Source organism: Saccopteryx bilineata, chromosome 1, assembly GCF_036850765.1.
Source record: "Saccopteryx bilineata isolate mSacBil1 chromosome 1, mSacBil1_pri_phased_curated, whole genome shotgun sequence".
In the NCBI taxonomy this organism is placed as follows: Eukaryota; Metazoa; Chordata; class Mammalia; order Chiroptera; family Emballonuridae; genus Saccopteryx; species Saccopteryx bilineata.
Genome location: NC_089490.1, coordinates 6,194,623 through 6,217,017, shown reverse-complemented (window position 1 = coordinate 6,217,017; position 22,395 = coordinate 6,194,623). Strand labels below are relative to the sequence as shown.

General features: G+C 49.4%; 1 protein-coding gene across 4 annotated transcripts; it reads left to right on the top strand.

Annotated features, from left to right (window-relative positions):
* The first annotated feature begins 18,414 nt into the window (after positions 1–18,414).
* On the top strand, positions 18,415–22,007 carry LOC136327905 (patr class I histocompatibility antigen, A-126 alpha chain-like). 4 transcript variants are annotated; one of them, XM_066264597.1, is made up of 8 exons: positions 18,415–18,849; positions 19,036–19,320; positions 19,477–19,752; positions 20,319–20,621; positions 20,791–20,904; positions 21,319–21,369; positions 21,506–21,553; positions 21,677–22,007. In XM_066264597.1, the coding sequence occupies exons 1-8, from the start codon at positions 18,648–18,650 to the stop codon at positions 21,679–21,681; spliced, it is 1,284 nt and encodes a 427-aa protein (XP_066120694.1). In that variant the 5' UTR covers positions 18,415–18,647; the 3' UTR covers positions 21,682–22,007. The 4 variants fall into 4 exon arrangements, with proteins under 4 accessions (XP_066120694.1, XP_066121881.1, XP_066121110.1 ...); XM_066265784.1 differs by having other exon boundaries at positions 18,418–18,849; positions 20,346–20,621; XM_066265013.1 differs by having other exon boundaries at positions 18,420–18,849; positions 21,337–21,369.
* The last annotated feature ends 388 nt before the right edge of the window (positions 22,008–22,395 follow it).

Here is a 22,395-nt window from a genome sequence, read left to right as displayed (position 1 = left end):
ACTGATGGGCGGCTGAGGGGGGACCTGGGCGGGGAGGCTGGTTCAGAGCGCAGCCGAGAGTGGGAGCGGAGGTGTGGGCTCACGTTAGAGTCCACGCAGACCAAACACAGGGACCTTGTTTCCACGGAGCCCGGGAAGCCGAGGGAGAGGGAGAAAGCCGGGCCGGACACTGGCGCTGGCCGAGCTCCTGCTCGCCGCCAGGGGGTTTGAGGGCACTTCTGCTCACCTCTGTCAGCCCACACAGCACGCCCCCCACACAGGCGTGGCTGTCCCTGTGTGAGAGACGAGGACACTCTCACAGGGTGCAGAAGGTCCTAGACCCGGTGAGACAGAGTGGGGCTGACTTCAGTTTATATTCTTCCTTCTCTACCACAAGTTTTGGGCTCTGTTCTATATCAGGGGTCGGGAACCTTTCTGGCTGAGAGAGCCATGAACGCCACATATTTTAAAATGTAATTCCATGAGAGCCATACAACGACCTGTGAACATTACGCATTATCCAGTAAAAATTTGGTGTTGTCCCGGAGGACAGCTGTGATTGGCTCCAGCCACCGACAACCATGAACAAAATGAATGGATTGCAATACATGAGAATGTTTTAAATTTTTCTTTTCTCTCTCTCTTTTTTTTTTTTTTTTTTTTTACAGAGTCAGAGAGAGGGATAGATAGGGACAGACAGACAGGAGTGGAGAGAGATGAGAAGCATCAATCATCAGTTTTTCATTGTGACACCTTAGTTGTTCATTGATTGCTTTCTCATATGTGCCTTGACCGTGGGCCTTGAGCAGACCGAGTAACCCCTTGCTCAAGCCAGAGACCTTGGGTCCAACCTGGTGAGCTTTTTTTTTGCTCAAACTGGCGACCTCAGGGTTTCGAACCTGCATTCTCCACATCCCAGTCTGACGCTCTGTCCACTGCGCTACTGGTCAGCCGCTTTCCAGACTATTAATTACTACCTTTTCTTTCCTTTTATTCCCTTTACTTTGTCGTTGTACTTTTACCATATATGCCCCCCCAATTCATATGTTGAAATCCTAACCCCCAAGGTGAAAATGGGAAGAGGGGGGCTTTTGGGAGGGTGGAGCCCTCACGAATAGGATTAGAGCGCTTACAAGAGACCTGAGAGAGACCCCTGTCCCTCCCGCCACATGAGGTCACAGCTGGAAGGCACCATCTATGACAGTGGTTGGGAAACCTCAGCTTGCGAGCCACATGTGGCTCTGGCCCCTTGAGTGTGGCTCTCCCACAAAATACCACATTCTGGCTCTACCTCCATAAGGAATGTACCTACCTATATAGTTTAAATTTAAAAAATTTGGCTCTCAGCCTGACCAGGCAGTGGCGCATGAATACTTTTTTTTTTTTTTTTTTTTTTTTTTTTTTAACAGGGACAGAGAGAGTCAGAGAGAGGGATATGCAGGGACAGACAGACAGGAACAGAGAGATGAGAAGTATCAATCATCAGTTTTTCGTTGTGACACCTTAGTTGTCATTGATTGCTTTCTCATATGTGCCTTGACCGTGGGCCTTCAGCAGACCAAGTAACCCCTTGCTGAGCCAGCGACCTTGGGTCCAAGCTGGTGAGCTTTTTTTTTTTTTTTTTTTTTGTATTTTTCTGAAGCTGGAAACGGGGATAGACAGACAGACTCCCGCATGCGCCCAACTGAGATCCACCCGGCACGCCCACCAGGGCGACGCTCTGCCGTGACCAGAACCACTCTAGCGCCTGGGGCAGAGGCCAAGGAGCCTCCCCAGCACCCGGGCCATCTTTGCTCCAATGGAGCCTTGGCTGCGGGAGGGGAGGAGAGAGACAGAGAGGAAGGAGGGGGGGGGTGGAGAAGCAAATGGGCGCTTCTCCTATGTGCCCTGGCCGGGAATCGAACCCGGGTCCCCCACACACCAGGCTGACGCTCTACCACTGAGCCAACTGGCCAGGGCTGGTGAGATTTTTTTTTTTTTTTTTTTTCTCAAACCAGATGAGTCCGCACTCAAGCTGGTGATCTCGGGGTCTTGAACCTGGATTTTCCGCATCCCAATCCGATGCTCTATCCACTGTGCCACCGCCTGGTCAGGCCCTATGACTATTCTGTAACTTCCATCCCTTTTCTTTTAGTCTCTGTGTGTCTTTTGACCTGAAGTAGCTACATATTTAAAACATTATTATGTGATAACTCTAAAAACCAGATTTTTCCTCCTTCCCTAGTCTTTGGTTTTCTTGTTCATTGTGGGTGGTAATTGGGTGTTTCGTGACTTCTAAACTATTTTTGTAGAAACTGTATTCTTTGTCTGTGGTTAGTGAAGCCTGTGTTCTGTTAGTGTAGTGCTCAGCTAGTGATTTGACAGATATTCCCTTAAGTGTCTGGAGACACAGAAAAACAAACAGCATCTCTCAGTTTTTGGAGCTGGATTCTGTTTATGTGTGAATTGTGACATGCCTGTGACACTCATCTGTGCCCTTTACAGCTCTTGCCTGTCCCATTCCTTCCTGTATATAGAAAAGGAGGTCAGCCCGAGGTGACCTCATGCCTTCTCGGGTCTTTTCTGATCACACGCCCTGAGCCGGACGTGCACATGACCCTTCAGACCCCCAGGAGGATGTGAGAGTTCTCACAACACTGACTGCCTGTGGCTCCTCCCTCCCCTGCTCTGTCTCCCGGACTTGTTCTACGTCCATTATTTGCCCCAGCTGATGTTTTTGTTCCAGTGACAGCTGCTGGTTCCTTGACATGAAACAGATTTTGCAGCTGACCAGGTGGTGGCGCAGTGGACAGAGCATTGGCCTGGCACACTGAAGACCCAGGTTGAAAACCCCAAGTTCCCAGGCTTGATCTCGGAGTCACCAGCTTGCGCATGGGACTTTAACATGACCCCATGGTCACTGGCTTGAGCCCACAGGTTGCTGGCTTGAGCAAGAGGTCACTGGCTCAGCTGGAGCTCCCCCTTTACCCCCCTCTGTCAAGACACAGAAAGCAATCAGTGAACAACTACAGAACCGCTTTACAGTGGAGCCCACATACAAAGCAGGGACCATGAGTGCACGCTCCTGTGAGTGACAGACTAAGGGAGGGAGCAGGGACCATGAGTGCACGCTCCTGTGAGTGACAGACTAAGGGAGGGAGCAGGGACCATGAGTGCACGCTCCTGTGAGTGACAGACTAAGGGAGGGAGCAGGGACCATGAGTGCACGCTCCTGTGAGAGACACACTTAAGGGAGGGAGCAGGGACCATGAGTGCACGCTCCTGTGAGTGACAGACTAAGGGAGGGAGCAGGGACCATGAGTGCACGCTCCTGTGAGAGACAGACTAAGGGAGGGAGCAGGGACCATGAGTGCACGCTCCTGTGAGTGACACACTTAAGGGAGGGAGCAGGGACCTTGAGTGCACGCTCCTGTGAGTGACAGACTAAGGGAGGGAGCAGGGACCATGAGTGTACGCTCCTGTGAGTGACAGACTAAGGGAGGGAGCAGGGGCCATGAGTGCACGCTCCTGTGAGTGAAACACTTAAGGGAGTGAGCAGGGACCATGAGTGCACGCTCCTGTGAGTGACACACTTAAGGGAGGGAGCAGGGACCATGAGTGCACGCTCCTGTGAGTGACAGACTAAGGGAGGGAGCAGGGGCAAGTGTTCCTTAGATTTCCAAGTTCCACATGAAGAGAACCCCCTTCCAGCAGAGGGAGCTTCATTCCTCCCCTTGAGTGTGGGCTGGATGGATCTTGTAGGTATCTGTGGTTTTGTGGGGTTTTTTGGCTTTTAAGATTTTCTCTTTGTCTTTAACCTTTGCCATTTTAATGATGATGTGTATTGATGTGGCCTCTTTGGGTTCATCTTGTTTGGGACTGTCTGTGCTTCCTGAACTGGTGTATCTTTTTTCTTCATCAAGTTAGGGTCACTTTGGGTCATTAATTTTTCTTTTTTTTTTTCTTTTTCTTGTATTTTTCTGAAGCTAGAAACGTGGAGGCAGTCAGACAGACTCCCGCATGCGCCCGACCGGGATCCACCCAGCACGCCCACCAGGGGCAATGCTCTGCCCATCTGGGGCGTCGCTCTGGCAAGACCAGAGCCACTTTAGCGCCTGGGGCAGAGGCCAAGGAGCCATCCCCAGCGCCCGGGCCATCTTTTGCTCCAATGGAGCCTCAGCTGCGAAAGGGGAAGAGAGACAGAGAGGAAGAAGAGGGGGAAGGGTGGAGAAGCAAATGGGCGCCTCTCCTGTGTGCCCTGGCCAGGAATCGAACCCGGGACTTCCGCACACCAGGCCGACGCTCTACCACTGAGCCAACCGGCCAGGGCTGGGTCATTAATTTTTCAAACAGGTTCCTGATCCCTTGCTCTGTCTCTTCTCCTCTGGCACCTTGTATGGACGTTGTCACGTTTCCTGTCGTCCCACAAGTCCCTTAACTACCCTCACTCTTTTTTTTTTTTTTAATTTAAATTTTATTTTATTTATTCATTTTAGAGAGGAGAGAGAGGGGGGAGAGAGAGAGAGAGAGACAGGGGGGAGGAGCTGGAAGCATCAACTCCCATATGTGCCTTGACCAGGCAAGCCCAGGGTTTCGAACCGGCGACCTCAGCGTTTCCAGGTCGACGCTTTATCCACTGCGCCACCACAGGTCAGGCTACTCTCACTCTTATTGATACTGTTTTCATTTTGCTGCTCTGATTTTGTGTTTTTTTTTGTACCTTGTTTTCCAAATTACTTATTCTACCCTCATCCAACCTCCTCATCACTCCTTCCTGTGTATTTTTGAATTTATTTTTAAATGTATTGTGTTGACTTCATTTCAAGTGTCCGACTCAGTAGCACGCCGTCTGCACATGCGTCCTGCCCTGCCACGCCCCATGCCACGCCCCTTCCCACCCCCATTTACCCCTGTGCCCCCTCCTCCTGCCTCCACCTTCCCTTCCCCTCCAGCTATTGCCACCCGGTTGTTTGGACACATGTGTGATGTATATATAATTTGGCTAATCTCTTTACCTTCTTTGACTCAGTCCCCTCACCCCCCTTCCCTCTGACAGCTGTCCCTCTGCTCCCTGTGTCCCGGACTCTGTTTCTATTCTGTTCCTCAGTGCTCATTAGATTCCTCATATAAGTGAGACCATATGGTATTTGTGTACCTCTGCCTGGCTTATTTCACTTAGCATCATCTCCAGGTCCACCCCTGCCATCCCAAAGGTAAGATTTCCTTCTTTTTCATGGCCATTGTGTGTATGTACCACAGCCTTTTAACCCACTCGTCCACTGACGGACACTTGGGCTGTTTCCAGATTTTCACTATTGTGAACAATGCTGCCATAAACATGGGGGTGAGACCCACTTGTTTATTTTTTCCTTTATTTCACTTGCCTAAGGAGATATATCAGCAAGAATGTTGCTACAAGAGATGTTTGAGACTCTACTGCCTATAGGAATTTCTTTTAGTCATTTATGATTTTCTGACTTACATTTATCCGTTTTATTTCTGTGTATGGTGTAAGTTGGTGGTCTAGTTTTATTTTTTTTGCATATACATGTCCAATTTTCCCACCACCATTTATCAAAGAGAATGTCTGTACTCCATTGTATACTCTTGCCTCCTGCCTCAAATATTAATTTAATATAAAGGCGTGGGTTTATTTCTAGGTTCTCTGTTATGTTCCATTGATCTATATGTCTGTTCATGTGCCAGTACCAGGCTGTTTTGATTACAATGGCCTTGTAGTATAACTTGATATCCGGAAGTGTGATACCTCTCAGTTTATTCTTCATTTTCCAGATTTCTGAGGCTAACTAAAATAACTCTATTTTAGTTCATTTTTGGTTCTATATAAATTGTTGGAATATTTTTTCCAGATCTGTGAAGTATGCTATTGTTATTTTAATAGAAGTTGCATTGAATCTATAGGTTGCTTTGGATAATATAGACATTTTAATAATGTTAATTTCTTCCAATCCAGGAACACAGTATATGCTTCCATTTGTTTGTATAAACAGCCCAAGGGTCCATCAGCAGATAACTGGATAAAAAGGCTGTGGTACATTTACACAGTGGACTACTACGTGGCCACGAAAAGGAAGGAAATATTACCTTTTGCAACAACATGGGTGGGCCTGGCAATTGTTATGCTCAGTGAAATAAGCCAGGCAGAGAAATACAAATATCATATGATCTCACTTATATGTGGAATCTAATTAACACAATAAACTAAGGAACAAAATAGAAACAGAGGCAGGGTAACTAGGAACAGATGGAATGCTGTCAGAAGAAAGGGAGAGGTAGGGATGGGATCAAAGATGGTGAAGGAAATAGATTATATATACCGTGTGTCCATAAAGTCATGGTGCACTTTTGACCAGTCACAGGAAAGCAACAAAAGACGACAGAAATGTGAAATCTGCACCAAATAAAAGAGAAACTCTCCCAGTTTCATACCTATTCAGTGCAGTTCGATGTGGGCTCACACACAGATTTTTCTAGGGCTCCTTAGGTAGCTATCCCGTATAGACTCGTCACTGACTGATGGCCTACCAGAACGGGGTTTCTCCACCAAACTGCCGGTTTCCTTCAACTGCTTATCCCACCGAGTAATGTTATTCCTATGTGGTGACGCTTCGTTATAAACGCGCCGATATTCATGTTGCACTTTGGTCATGGATTCGAATTTAGCGAGCCACAGAACACACTGAAGTTTCCTCTGTTCCGTCCACATCTCAACTGGCATGACTGTGGGCTGCTCCGCTGTATACACGGTGTTATGTCATCATCTGTGCATGCGCACATGCTGCCACATCATCCTACAGAAACTGGGGGGGGGTTTCCTTTTATTTGGTGCAGATTTCACATTTTATCGTCTTTTGTTGCTTTCCTGTGACTGGTCAAAAGTGCACCATGATTTACGGACACACTGTATATAGAACACATAAAATACAGGAAACAAGGTAGCAACAGGCCCAGGAGAGGGAGGGGTGGAAAGGGGGAGGGGCAGAGGGTGGTGTGGGGGTGGAAAGAGACTTCGCATGGGGCACGGGGGCGCGATGCCGAGTGCAGCGGGTTTATAATGCGTGGGATACTTGTAACCACGTCAACACAATAAATTAAAAATATTTCTGGCCCTGGCTGGTTGGCTCAGCCGTAGAGCGTCGGCCTGGCATGCGGGGGACCCGGGTTCGATTCCCGGCCAGGGCACACAGGAGAAGCACCCATTTGCTTCTCCACCCCCGCCCCCGTCCTTCCTCTCTGTCTCTCTCTCTTCCCCTCCCGCAGCCAAGGCTCCATTGGAGCAAAGATGGCCCGGGCGCTGGGGATGGCTCCTTGGCCTCTGCCCCAGGCGCTAGAGTGGCTCTGGTCGCTAGCAGCAGAGCGACGCCCCAGAAGGGCAGAGCATCGCCCCCTGGTGGGCAGAGCCTCGCCCCTGGTGGGCGTGCTGGGTGGATCCCGGTCGGGCGCATGCGGGAGTCTGTCTGACTGTCTCTCCCCGTTTCCAGCTTCAGAAAAATACAAAAAAAAAAAAAAAAGGCAGTCGACTAGAAGATACTTCCAAACAACAGCTCTGACAACAGGTGAACATCCAAAATATGAAAGAACTCATATAATTCAACAAGAAAAAACCCCCAATTTTAAAAATGGGGAGAGGACATGAACAGACACTTCTCCCAAGGAGACAGACAAATGGCCAACAGATATATGAAAAGATGCTCATCTTCACTAGCTATTAGGCCGGAAGTGCAAATCAAAACTGCAATGAGATACCACCTTACACCTGTTAGAATCGCTATTACCAACAGGATAGGTAATAACAAGTGTGGGAGAGGCTGTGGAGAAAAAGGAACCCTCACTCACTGCTGGTGGAAATGTAGACTGGTACAGCCACTGTGGAAGACACCATGAGGCTCCTCAGAAAATTAAAGAGTAAACGGACTGAACTGGGGTTGGGTTGCATTTGCAGGGATTTGGAATGGTGTTGGTGCCAACTCGGACTTGGTTGCCGGGGTCCAGCCCCGGGGGGGATCCAGGGGTCCCACAGGAAGAGACGGCGTCGGCGAGAATCGAGTGAGAGAGCCGAATTCTTTATTCTCTGGTTAGCATTTACTGCCAGGCATCTCTCTCAATGGCTGGTCTAACATTACTTTTTATGCATACACACTGAGTTACAGTCACATGGTATTTTGAATACATCATTGTTTTAGTTTCACTATGGTTACATATTTCTAGATAACAGTTAATTCATATCTATAAGCTACAAGTCAGGTGGTAAGTCATTCAAAGTACAGTTATACAATAGTAATAATAATATTGGTACAAACTTCTAAAAGATTAGTACTAATTAATAACTCTATTTTACTCTTGTTGTGAGTCAAGGGCACAGAAAGAGATAGCAGACGAAATCATCAAGGACTAGCAGAGGACCACCGCTTGCTCAGGCAAATAGCCTTGAGTTCATGTAGTGTCCTAATTCTTTTCTCACAAGACTACAAAAGGCTTGCTATTAAGAAACTGACATAGTATAAAGAGTAATTTTTACTTAGAGATACATAGAGTGCACCTGCAAGATAGCTAGTAGCAACATAATATCAGAAGGCATTAGTTGCTACTGCTGCTATGAATCCCACCACATAACTCTCCTATTCTAGGAAAATACAAAAATCTCATGAGAATGTTTTACTGAGAAAAGCCCAGCAACTGCCTTCAGTCACAAAACAAGTCTTTTAGCAAAACATTCTTTTCTTGCCAGCTGTGCTCCCATTCAAGGCCACGCAAAGGGCCACTCCACTACACCTTACCTAAGATTCTATTGTCTAGTCAAATTTTATTTATTTACTATATTCATACACTAGTTAAGTTCTAACTATATTCTTTCTAACATGATTAATAAGAAGAAATTCTCCTACAAACTTAACCCTTTATGAGGGATATCATGGCCAGCCTCTTATGTTTATGAGCCCAGTTCAAGGGGCTTACAGGCTTTTCTGTGGAACTTACACCTTCTGTCTCATTTCCAAAGAAATTACTACAAATCTACAGGGAAAGCACGGTACTATTATCCCTGTGCCATAAATAATAGCACACACCCAGAAAAGGGGGGAATATAAGGCCAGATTAATTCAAAAGATTAAAGGGGGGAGTATCGTTGTGCCTATCCTTTGCGGTGACTTTGTCAACCCGCAGCTGTTGGTCTTACTGCGGTGACTCTATCTTCTTTTTGCTGTGACTTTGTCAACCAGCAGTTGTGGATCTTCTTCTGCTGTGACCTAGTTAGCCAGCATTAGTGGATCGGCTCCCGACACTTGGTGAACATGTTAAGGACACTACTCTTTTATAGATTCTTGTTGTATTGGCCAGGAGTTTGCTTAAAGGCTTTAACCACTGTAAAAAAAAAAAAAAAAAAAAAAAAAAAAAAAATATATATATATATATATATATATATATATATGGAAGGCTGGATAAAGAAGATGTGGCACATATACACTATGAAATACTACTCAGCCATAAGAAATGATGACATCGGATCATTTACAACAAAATGGTGGGATCTTGATAACATTATACAGAGTGAAATAAGTAAATCAGAGAAAACCAAGAACTGCATGATTCCATACATTGGTGGGACATAAAAACAAGACTAAGAGACATGGACAAGAGTGTGGTGGTTATGGGAGGGGGGGAGGGGAGGAGGGAGAGGGGAAGGGGGAGGGGGAGGGGCACAAAGAAAACTAGATAGAAGGTGACGGAGGACAATCTGACTTTGGGTGATGGGTATGCAACATAATTGAATGACAAGATAACCTGGACATGTTTTCTTTGAATATATGTACCCTGACTTATTGATGTCACCCCATTAAAATTAACAAAAATTTATTTATAAAAAAAAAATTAAAGAGTAGAACTACCTTATGACCCAGCAATCCCTCTACTGGATATTTACCCAAGAAATTTGAAAATATTTATTTGCAAAGATATATACGCCCTTATGTTCATTGCAGCATTACGCACAGTGGCCAAGACATGCAAACAACACAGTTATTCTTCGATGGGTCATTACATGAAGAGGATGTGGTACATGTATACGATGGAATAGCACGCAGCCATAAGATAAAATCCTGCCATTTGTGACAACATGGATGGATCTCGAGAACATCACGCTAAACGAAATAAGTCAGACAGAAAAATTCGAGAACCATATGATTTCAGTCATATGTGGGATATAAAACTGAAAGCAACAAATGAACAAATAAACAAAAACTCAGACCCTGACCTGTGGTGGCGCAGTGGATAGAGCATCAACCGGGAATGCTGAGGTCGCCAGTTCGAAACCCTGGGCTTGGCTGGTCAAGGCACATAGGAGAAGCAACCAATCAATGAAAAACTAAAGTGAAGCAACTATGAGTTGATACTTCTCGCTCCCAACTCCTCACTCCTCTCTCTATAAAATCAATAAATAAAATCTTTAAGAAATGAACAAACTCATAGAAACTGACAACAGTGCAGTGGTTACCAGAGCAGGGGGGACGTGGGGGAGTAAAGGGCAGAGGAGGTCAGGAAGTGGTGACGGATGATGTGACCGGGTGGTGGACAGCCAGTGAACTTACAGATGATACACAGAGAACTACTGCTCACTTGAAACCTATGTCACTTTATTAATCAATGTCCCCGCTGCCGAGACCAGCTCAGCCATGGGGGTGCAGGAGAGGAAGATGCTGCAGGACTTAAGAAAACACACACACAAGACACAACGTAGAGAAAAGACGGGTCCAGGGGACTCCCGGCCTCCAGGACTGAGAGCCCAGCTCTCTGCAGCCTCATCGTACTTATTCGTGTCTTTGCTCATCAAGCAGATTAGCAGAGCCTGGGTGAGATTAGTCTAGAATGGGTTCAGGAGCAGAGAAGGATGACTAACTAATAGCTTTCAGGTGTGCAGGAAAAGGCTACAGGGATCAGCTGCTTCTATGAAACCATCTTATCAGTGCTGCCGGGTGGGTTCTGCCCCACAGGACCTGGTGTTCTGAAGTCCGCACCACACTCTGGTTTCTCTTCAGATCGCATAAATCTTTCGCCTTTTACAAAGTCTGCACCGAAGACTTGTCTCAGGACCACAGTCTAATTCCCAGCCATTTTCCTACACCCCACAAATAAATTTAATTTTTAAAAGTCTATTTACAAAAATGAACAGAGGACCTGAATAGATTTTTTTTCCCCAAAAATGGACATAGAGCTGGCCAACAGACATGTGAATAGATACTGAACACCAGTAGTCATCAGGGAAATGCCAATCACAACCCAATGAGGTGTCACCGCACACCTCAGAGTGGCCCTTTCTCTAAATGGCAACAGAACGCAAGCGTTGCCCAGGATGTGGAGTGAACGTCACGCTCTGTGAAGGGGGGAGGGTTGTAAACTGGGGGAAAGTGTGGAGATTCCTCCAAAAATTAAAACTTCCAGGGACTGCCTGACTGGGTGGTGGCACAGTGGACAGAGCATCGAACTGGGATGCAGAGGACCCAGTTTCGAGACCCTGAGGTCGCCAGCTTGAGCGCGGGCTCATCTGGTTTGAGCAAAAGCTCACCAGCTTGAACCCAAGGTCGCTGGCTCGAGCAAGGGGTTACTCGGTCTGCTGAAGGCCCGCGGTTAAGGCACATATGAGAAAGCAATCAATGAACAACTAAGGTGTCGCAACGAAAAACTGATGATTGATGCTTCTCATCTCTCTTCGTTCCTGTCTGTCTATCCCTCTCTCTGTCTCTGTAAAAATAAAAAAAATAAAAAATAACTTCCAGGAACTTATCTAAACAAAGCAACATTAATTTAAAAAGATAAATCCTTCCCTATGTTCACCGCAGCGTTACTCAGTCGCCAATGTATGAATGCAAATTAATTGTTCACGGACGGACAAATGAGTAAAGGTGTGTCATGTGTGTACGGCGGAATTAATCAGCCGTGAAAAAGAAGGAACTCTTGCTCTTTGTGACAGCAGAGAAGGACTTCGAGAGTATCACGCTAGTTACATAAGTCAGAACAGCAAACACTGTATGATTTCACTTATCTGTGGAATCCAAAAAACAAAGGAAATGAAACAGAAACAGACTCATAGATACAGAGAAAAAAGCTGATGGCTGCCACAGGTGAGGGGGGCGGTGAGTAGGCAAAAACAAAGTGACAGAATTGAGGACTGAGAAGTACAAATGACCAGCTGTGAAGTAAGTCACAGGAGGCAAAGTACAGCACAGGGAACAGAGCCAGTGACATCCTTATAACTGAGTGCAGTGACTTACCGAGGTCACTACCCCATAAGGTGTATAAACGCCTAATCCCTATGTTGTACACCTGCAACCTACGTAGTGTTGTATGTCGACTACAGCTTTAAAGTACATTTTGAAAAACAAAAGATAATGTTTGCATCACTTTTGCCAAATCCCTTGAAAGTCACGTGCCGGCATCATGACCCTTGTCGCTACACACGTCCACATGCATCTCCCAACAGTAAGAACATTTCTTCCTATCCATAATATTATTACAACGGGGAAAATTAATTCTCAAATCTTTTCTAAGTTAAAGGTCACATAAAATTATCTTCATTATCCTCTAAATGTCAGATTTCACATCAAGTTTTTAAAAAGTATCTCTAGCCTGACCAGGCAGTGGCACAGTGGATAGAGCGTCGGACTGGGATGCAGAGGACCCAGGTTCGAGGCCCCGAGGTCACCAGCTTGAGCGCGGGCTCATCTGGTTTGAGCAAAAAAAAAAAAAAAAAAAAAGCCAACCAGCTTGAACCCAAGGTCGCTGGCTCCAGCAGGGGGTTACTTGGTCTGCTGAAGGCCCGCGGTCAAGGCACATATGAGAAAGCAATCAATGAACAACTAAGGTGTCCCAACGCGCAACGAAAAACTAATGATTGATGCTTCTCATCTCTCTCCGTTCCTGTCTGTCTGTCCCTGTCTATCCCTCTCTCTGACTCTCTCTCTGTCTCTGTAAAAAATAAATTAATTAATTAAAATTAAAAAAAAATAGCTCTAATTTGGTAGCACCTCTCTAATGTCTACATCATCATCCACCCTGTCCACATACACATTGATTCTACTGGGATGAGGACCCCAGCTGCCCCTCTCAGCCTTCTGTCCCCTCAGCAGGACAGAAGAGGCCCCTGTGTCAGGGGTGTTACAAGGAGTGACACACCTGGTGGCCCAGGAGTGTCTCTCCTGAAGCAGGTGACGGGCAGATCTGAGAGCTGTACCCCCATCCTACAAGGGTCAACAGTGAATCCATGGACTCCTTGTAACACCCCTCCTCCACCAGGGATTGAACCCCACAATCAGGGTGTCAAGGAAGTGTCCACACACTGGAACTAAGACTGACCACCCCAAACCTCCTCATTCCCACCGACAGAGCCCAAGTGAGAGCCCCAGACCCCTGCCCCTCCCACCTCCCTCTCTCACACTCACCACCATCTGCCCTGAATCCACCAGGATGAACCTCCTTCTCTCCTTTCCCCTGTCTGTCTCAGTCACCCTTGGTCCCCCAAACATCCTGCACGCTCATCTCCACAGGCTCCGTGCACCCCTACTCTGTCTCTCCTCACACCCCCTCCCCAGCTCCTGAAACCTTCCCACTGTGTCCCCCGGAGGTCTCAGCCCAGGATCAGCCAAATCCACACAGTCCTCCCAGGGTGTTCCTGCACCTGCAGCTCTGACAGGGACCTGGGTCTCCCTGAGGACACGGCTCCCTCTGAAGTCCTGTCATGGGGGTGTCTCCCCTCCCACAGACCTTATGCCCTGGGCCTGGAGGTGGGTGGGGTCCTTCTCCTCAACTGCTTTGACTTTTCCCTCCCTCTTCCCTAACATCCCTAATGTATCATCAGATCAGAGCCCCCACTCCCCTCATTGTAGGTGATCCCTGGGGACCCCTAGGCCATCACCTCATGTCTTCTAGCTCCTGGCTCACTGTCACCCTCCCCAGAGTGCCACCTCCTTGACCTCAGTGATTTCAACCTAATCAGATGAGGAAGGATGAACAGTGGTCCCCAAACATGTCCAGCCTGAATCTTTGCAGTCTGTGGATAGGCTTCCTTACATGACAAAGGGACTTGGTGATGTAATGAAGGTTAAGGACTTTAGGACAGGGAGACCATCCTGGATCACCTGGCTGGGCCCAATCACGTCACATAAACCTAATAGCAGAGAGGTTTCTCTGGCTGGAGTCAGAGATGCTGCAGGAGAGATGAGGGTGAGGGGAGGCAGAGAGGTTCCACGTGGGGGAAGGATTGTGTGTGCTGTGGGGGCCACGTTCCAGGACTGAAGACATCCTCCGGTGTCAGGAGCCGATCAACAACTGCTGGCTGACAAGGTCACAACAGGAGAAGACCCACAACTGCTGGCTGACAAGGTCACAGCAGAAGAAGATCAAAAACTGCTGATTGACAAAGTCACAGCAGTGAAGACCAATGGCTGCGGGTTGACAAAGTCACCCAAAGGAGAGACACAACGATACTTCCCCCTTTGACTTTTTGAATTAATCTGGCCTTATATCCCCCCTTTTCTGGGTGTGTGCTATTATTTATGGCACAGGGATAATAGTATCATGCTTTCCCTGTAGATTTGTAGTAATTTCTTTGGTAATGAGACAGAGGTTGTGAGTTCCACAGAAAAGCCTGTAAGCCCCTTGAACTGGGCTCATAGACATAAGAGGCTGGCTATGATATCCCTCGTAAAGGGTTAAGTCTGTAGGAGAATTCCCTCTTAATCATGTTAGAAAGAATAGATTGTGACTTGTGAATGGGTAGGAGGCAGTGGCTGTGCACAGAGCACCTTTCAGCGTTCACTTAATTCAACATTTTTCCTCCCTAGCCTTTTCATGTGATAGAGTAGAGAAACTTTCCTTTTTTCTTGCTTATTTGATCTGCAGATAGTGGTAGACTCTGAGAAGAATAGAGTTAGAACTTAACTAGTGTTTAAATATAATAAATAAGTAATATTTGACTAGAAATAGTATCTTAGGTAAGGTATAGTAGAATGGCCCATTGTGTGGCCTAGGATGAAAGCGCAGTTGGCAAGAAAAGAATGTTTTACTAAGAGAATTGTCTTTTTTTTTTTTTAATTTTTTTTTTAAATTTTTTTTAAAATTTTTATTTATTTATTCATTTTACAGAGGAGAGGGAGGATAGAGAGAGAGAGAGAGAGGAGAGACAGAGAGAGAGAGAAGAGGGGGAGGAACTGGAAACATCAACTCCCATATGTGCCTTGACCAGGCAAGCCCAGGGTTTTGAACCGGCGACCTCAGCATTTCCAGGTCGACGCTTTATCCACTGCGCCACCACAGGTCAGGCAGAGAGAGAATTGTCTTTTGACTAAAGGCAATTGCTAGGCTTTCTCAATGAGATGTTCTCATGAGATTTATATACTTTCCAAGATTTTTTGATAATGAGAGGAATGTAGGTGAATCCATAGAAATAATAACAGTTACTGTCTTCTGAAATTATGTTGCTACTAGGCTATCTTGCAAGTGCACTCTGTATATCTTTGGATGAAAGCTACTCTTAATGTTATGTCAATTTCCTTATGGGCAAGCCTTTTAGAATCTTGTGAGAAAAAGTAGGACACTGCATAAACTCAAGGCCATTTACCTGAGCAAGCAGTGGTCCATTGTTAGTCCTTAATGATTTCCTCTGCTAATCTCTCTCTGCCCCTTGACTCACAACAGCAGTAAAGTTAGTTAACTATTAGTACTAATACCTTAAAAGCTTTTACCAATGTTGTTATCGCTATTCAAGTTATTTTGTATTTTGAATGATTTGCTACCTGGTTTGTGATTCATAGATATAAATTAACTGTTATTCGGAAACATGTAAACATAGTGAAACAAAAGCAATAATTAACACCATGTAATTGTAACTCAGTGTGTGTATAAAAAGGGACCTATACTAGCATTTGAGAGAGATGCCTGACAGTAAATGCTAACCAGAGAATAAAGAGAAAGAAAAGTATTCGGCTCTCTCACTCGATTTCGCCGACGCCGTCTCTTCCTGTGGGACCCCTGGATCCCCCCCGGGGCTGGACCCCGGCACTCTGGGAGCTCAGGGTGGCTCCAGCTGACACCCAGCGAGGAAACAGGGACTCAGTCCCACATCTGCAAGAATCTGAGTTCACACAACCAAGTGAATGAGCTTGGCAGTGGATTCTTCCAGAGCCCCGGTGAGGACATGTCGGATGTGTAACCTGCACAACCATCAGATAATAAAGGGCTGCTGTTTAAAGCCACTCGGTTTGTGGTCACTTTACAGCAGGGACAGAACACACACAGCAGAGGACGCTCAGTCCCTGGCTCCTCACTTCCCTGAGCTCCTCTCCTCCATGACCTTCTGCTCTGCTCTTCCTGGGCCCCCTCCCTTGTCATCCCCTAGACTTGTCATTGCCAATAACCCAGCCCTCCCACAGTCTCCACACCATGCTTCCCACGCTCTGCCCTCCATCTCCCTACTCACCTCGCAGGGCGGCCTGAGCTATGGAAACACTGGTGCGATTATTTGATCACATGTGTAATGTAATATCAGCAAACCATTCATCACAAATGTGCCTGTTTCCCAGGCCCAAGACCACCCTGTGCTACATCACCTCCCACAGTCGTTTGTGCCCACTGGGATCCCAGGTTATTATCCTACCATCTTGTCACTCTTTTTTTTTTTTTTTACAGGGACAGAGAGAGAGTCAGAGAGAGGGACAGATAGAGACAGACAGACAGGAACGGAGAGAGATGAGAAGCATCATCAGTTTCTCGTTGCAACACCTTAGCTGTTCATTGCTTTCTCATATGTGCCCTGACCGAGGGCCTTCAGCAGACCGAGCGACCCCCTGCTTGAGCCAGCAAACTTGGGTCCAAGCTGGTGAGCTTTTTTTGATCAAGCCAGATGAGCTTGCACTCAAGCTGGCGATCTCGGGGTCTTGAACCTGGGTCTTCTGCATGCCAGTCCGACACTCTACCCACTGTGCCACCGACAGGCCCATCTAGTCACCGTCCCTCACCCCTCGATGTCCTCTCCTCCCTCCTCACTCATCTTCAATTCCATGAGACAGCATTTCAGTCCCTTCCTTGGTCTCCCTTGCCTTGTCACTCTTGCTTAGAAAAACCACACAACCAAGAAATTCTACCTCTACCTCCCTGCACCTGCCCCGTGCAGCTACAGGAGGCTGAAGACAACACAGACACGTGGATGCTGTCACGTTACCATCATGACCCAGACCACAAGGGGGTCCACACTGCTGCCCACAATCATCCTGTCCCTGCACGGCTCCCTCAGTCTCCCCCATCCTCTACTCAAACACCCATCCTCCTTCCCCATCTCATTACTGCCAGTGACCTTGTTTCCTGCTTCACTGAGAACACTGGACACATTAGAAGATGATTATTTCAGATTTCCAACACCGTCTACTTGGAGACGTCACCACAGGTGAGCTGTCCACACTCCCAGCCAGAGCCGTCCCTCTGCTGGTGCTCGAGGCCTCATCCCTTCTCGTCTACGTAAAGGTGCTGGTCCAGCAGTTCTTCCCTTTTCCTCTCTTGTCATTCTTTCCTCCACTAGGTCACGTGGCAGCGTGAGAATGCACACCCAGACCTCAGCCTGAGGGAGCATAACTGACCGATGGCCCCGCTGCTGTGCTCTCAGATCTGCTGCCGCATTTGCTCTGGGACCTCGCTTCTCACAGGCTCCTTCCCGTCAAAGATGAGTACAGCAGGGAAACTGAGGCAGGGCCATTGCCCCTCTGAAGGCTGACTTAGGCTCTAGGATCCCTGACACCCTCTCTGAACTTTCCTTACTCTGCCCTGGGTCTGGGACGCCTCCAGCCAACCTCCCTTCTCTCCCTCCATCATTTGGATGACCACATTGAGCACTTTGAGGATGTACATGCTCCTGTTGAAATGCACAGTGACACACGGCTTCCCTGGGCTTCTCTGTATTGAGGACGTGGGGGACTCACAGAGAAACTCAGAGCTACTGAATGAAGATCATTTCACAATGTAACAATCCCGAGTCACAGACACACTGTGTGGGAACTAGAATTCAGGAGCTCTGTGAGTCTGACTGCAGTGCTGGTTAGACACATTTCTGTACAAGGGGCCAAAATCACTTCTTTACAGATCAGCTTCCTGACGTTCAGGGTTTCCAAGACTGTGCTCCCCACTGGGGTTCACAGACAACAGGGAGACTGGTCTCTGAGGATCTCCATCCCCTGTTTTCAGACACAGCTCCTCCAGGGTTAAGAGAAACAAACTCCTGTCCGTCCACCTCCATTCCCAGGGCGAGCTCACTCTCTGACATCTAAGTCCCGGGGGTGAGTTTTCTTCTAGAAGAGTCCAGGGGGAGAGATAAGGGGTGCGAGGCAGGGAGTCCATTTCAGGGGGAGGGATTCCGGGGAGAGAAGAGGAGGAAGGGGCGGGGCCCAGCCTGGGGGTCTCCCTGGTGTCCTCACACAGCCCCTGGGCCAGGACTCAGGGACACAGGGTGACAAAGAGCTCTCCGCGCAGGAGGAGGGGTCAGGACACAGTCCCGGGTCCCCAGGCCTGGCTCTCAGGGTCTCAGGCCGAGGGCGGAGTCTGGGCGGGGAAGGTCAGTGTTGGGGAGTCCCCGTTTCCCCGGGTTTCACTTCTGCTTCTGACAACCTGTGTCGGGTCCTCCTTCCTGGATACTCATGATGAGTCCACAGATGTCACTCCCATTGGGTGACCGGTTTCTAGAGAAGCCAATCAGCCTCCCCGTCGTTCCCGGTTATAAGGTCTCCGCGGACCCGCCCGACACAGATTGTCCCCAGATCCTGAGAATTCGGGTCATGGGGTCCCTCACCCTCCTCCTGCTGCTCTCGGGGTCCCTGGTCCTGACCCCGACCTGGGCGGGTGAGTGCGGGTCGGGAGGGAACGGCCTCTGCGGGGAGGAGCGAGGGGACCCGGCGGGGGCGCAGGACCCCGGGGAGACGCGTGTCCACCGCCCCGTCCTGACCCCTGCTCTGTCCCGGCCCCTTTTCTGTTTCCCGGGACCCACGCGGGTAAGGGTCGCGCGTCTCAGAACCTCCCCGTCCCCAGGTTCCCACTCCCTGAGATATTTCAGCACCGCCGTGTCCCGGCCCGGCCGCGGGGAGCCCCGCTTCTTCGCCGTTGGCTACGTGGACGACACGGAGTTCACGCGGTTCGACAGCGACGCCGCGAGCCCGAGGATGGAGCCGCGGACGCCGTGGATGGAGCAGCCGTGGGTGGAGCAGGAGGACCCGCAGTATTGGGACCGGAACACGCGGAACTGCAAGGACACCGCACAGCTTTACCGAGTGGACCTGAACACCCTGCGCGGCTACTACAACCAGAGCGCGGACGGTGAGCCACGCGGGCGGGTCCCGGTCACGACCCCATCCCCACGGACGGGCCGGGGTCGCCCGAGTGTCCGGGTCCGAGCTCCACCCGAGACCGCGGGACTTTGACCCGGTTTCGTTTTCGGTTTCGGTTTAATCCCCGCGGTCGGGGCGGGGTCAGGGTCTCACTCCCTCCAGTGGATGATTGGCTGCGAAATGGACCGGGACGGGCGCCTCCTCCGCGGGTCCAGTCAGTACGCCTACGACGGTACCGACTACCTCGCCCTGAACGAGGACCTGCGCTCCTGGACCGCGGCGGATGCTGCGGCTCAGATCACCCGGCGCAAGTGGGAGGAGGACGATATCGCGGAGCACCAGAAGATCTACCTGGAGGGGGAGTGCGTGGAGTGGCTCCGCCTTTACCTGGAAAAGGGGAAGAAGACGCTGCAGCGCGCAGGTACCAGGGCCGCGGGGCTCCCTCCTCTCCCCTCGGGCTGCGGCTCCTACACGGAGACAGGAAATGGACCCGGGTCAGAACACCCTCCTTTGGGTCAGGACATTGCGTCCCCTGGGTTTTCAGATCCGGGACCAGACAGCGACTCCCCCTTCTCTCAGGGACAATTAGGTGCAGTGTCTCTGGGATGGAGGGGAGGCCAACCCTGAACTAACCCATCAGCGGTTCCCCTTGACCCTGGCAGTGACCCCGGGACCCACGTGGACTTTCTCCCTCAGGCCTTGTTCTCTGTCCCCCACCCAGTGTGTCTGAGGTCTGACCCGGCTTTTCTGAGTCATTTGTCCTCCACCCAGGTCAGGACTAGAAATCCCTTTTCTCCTCTCATAGACCTGCCTGCTACCCTGAGCTGTGTCCCTCGGAATCTAGAACTTTCCAAAGACTAGATCATCCCAGGTGCCTCTGTCCAGCTGGTGTCTGGGTTTTCTGCTCCCGCCCCCACCCCAGCTGTCCTGTCACCTCTCACGATGGTCACAGGAGTGCTGCTGGAGTGGCTCATAAAGGATGAAAAGTTCTGCATTTCTCACCCTTCTCCTCAGACCCCCCAAAGGCACACGTGACCCACCACCCCATCTCTGACCGTGAGGTCACCCTGAGGTGCTGGGCCCTGGGCTTCTACCCTGCGGAGATCACCCTGACCTGGCAGCGTGACGGGCAGGACCTGACCCAGGACATGGAGTTTGTGGAGACCAGGCCTGCGGGGGACGGGAGCTTCCAGAAGTGGGCGGCTGTGGCGGTGCCCCCTGGAGAGGAGCAGAGCTACACGTGCCATGTGCAGCACGAGGGGCTGCCCGAGCCCCTGACCCTGAGATGGGGTGAGGAGGGAACGTGGGCACAGAGCCTCTTCTCAGGGAGCAGGGGCCTCTGGAGGACTTCAGCAGGGTCAGGGCTGTGGCCTTGGGGTCAGGGCCCTCACCTTACCCTTACCCTTACCCTTACCCTTACCCGTACCCGTACCCGTACCCTTACCCTTACCCGTACCAGAGCCTCCTCAGGCCACCATCTCCACTGTGGTCATCATTGCTGTCCTGGTCCTCCTTGGAGCTGTGGTCACTGGAGCTGTGGTGGGAGCTGTGATGTGGAGGAGGAGGCGCTCAGGTAGGGAAGGGTGGGGTCTGAGTTTCTTGTCCCACAGGGGGTTTCAAGCCCAGGAAGAAGTGTGTCCACTTCATTAATAGGAAGTACTGTCCCCACACATGTGCTTGACCAGTCTGGGGCTGTTTGCTAACAATGACTCTTTAGTGAGGCACGTGTGAACATGAGGGACAGATTTATCACTTGATGAGTCAGTGATGGGGACCTGGTCCCCAACAGTCACAGGTCAGAGGGGAGGGTCCTGCTGAGGACAGACCTTCAGAAGGATGGGTGGTCCAGTCCCCACACATGTACTTTCCTCAGGTTTCCTGGTCCTGCCCTGGGTCTGTAGTCACAGTTCTGGAAACTTCTCTGGGGCCCAGGACTAGGGGTTCCTTTAGGACCTCATGACCTTGCCTCCTCCCTGATCTCTCACAGGATATTTTCTTCCTGCAGGTGGGAAAGGAGGGAGCTACGCTCAGGCTGCCAGTGAGTATGGAGGGGGTGACCCCTGAGACCCTGTGACAGTGCAGACGGGAGCCATGGGGGACCCCACTCCCCATAGTTCCTCCTTTAGTCTCCTGTCCTGGGGGCTCTGACCACGTCCTGTTGTGTTCTACCCCAGACAGTGACAGTGCCCAGGGCTCTGATGTGTCTCTCACAGCTTCTAAAGGTGAGACCCTGATGGGAGGGGTTGGGACAGAGGGGACAGGATATTTTGAGCACATGGTGAGCTATTGAGAATGTCAGCAGTTACAGCCACTTACCTGAATTTGTTTGTGATTATTTTCTACAGCGTGAGACAACTGCCTTGTGGGGGACTGAGTGACGGAAGATGCTTCACACACACACACACACACACACACACACACACACCCCCGCCAACCCTGTTTGTGACTTCAGGAACCTCTCACTTCTCTCTCTGCAAAGGGCATCTGAACATGTCTGCATTCCTATCAGCATAGTGTGAGGAGGTGGGAGGCTGGCCCACCCCTGTCCCCACGTCCCCTCCCCACACTTCCCTGTCCAGCAGAGGGGGGCTGAGCCTCCCCATCCCTGTCTGTACTTTGTGGAGCACTGAGCTGCAGCTTCTTACTCCCTCATTGAAATAAAACTGTGGGTGTGAATTTGTATTTTCAGTTCTTGAGTTGATGGGTTAGAGGAGAAGACCCTAAAGTGTGAGAGGAAATAAATGGGAGCACTGAGAATTTTCCAGAACCCGTGTGTCTGCTGTGCTGAGTCTGTTGCAGGGACAGGAGAGGCTGGGAGGACCAAGTGTTGCCGGGGTCCAGCCCCGGGGGGAATCCAGGGGTCCCACAGGAAGAGAGGCGTCGGCGCGAATCGAGTGAGAGAACCGAATTCTTTTTTCTCTTTAGCATTTACTGCCAAGCATCTCTGCCAAATGCTGGTCTAGCTTTATTTTTATTTTTTTTTTTAATTTTTAAATTTTAAATTTTTTATTTATTCATTTTAGAGAGGAGAGGGAAAGACAGAGAGAGAGAGAGAAAGATAGAG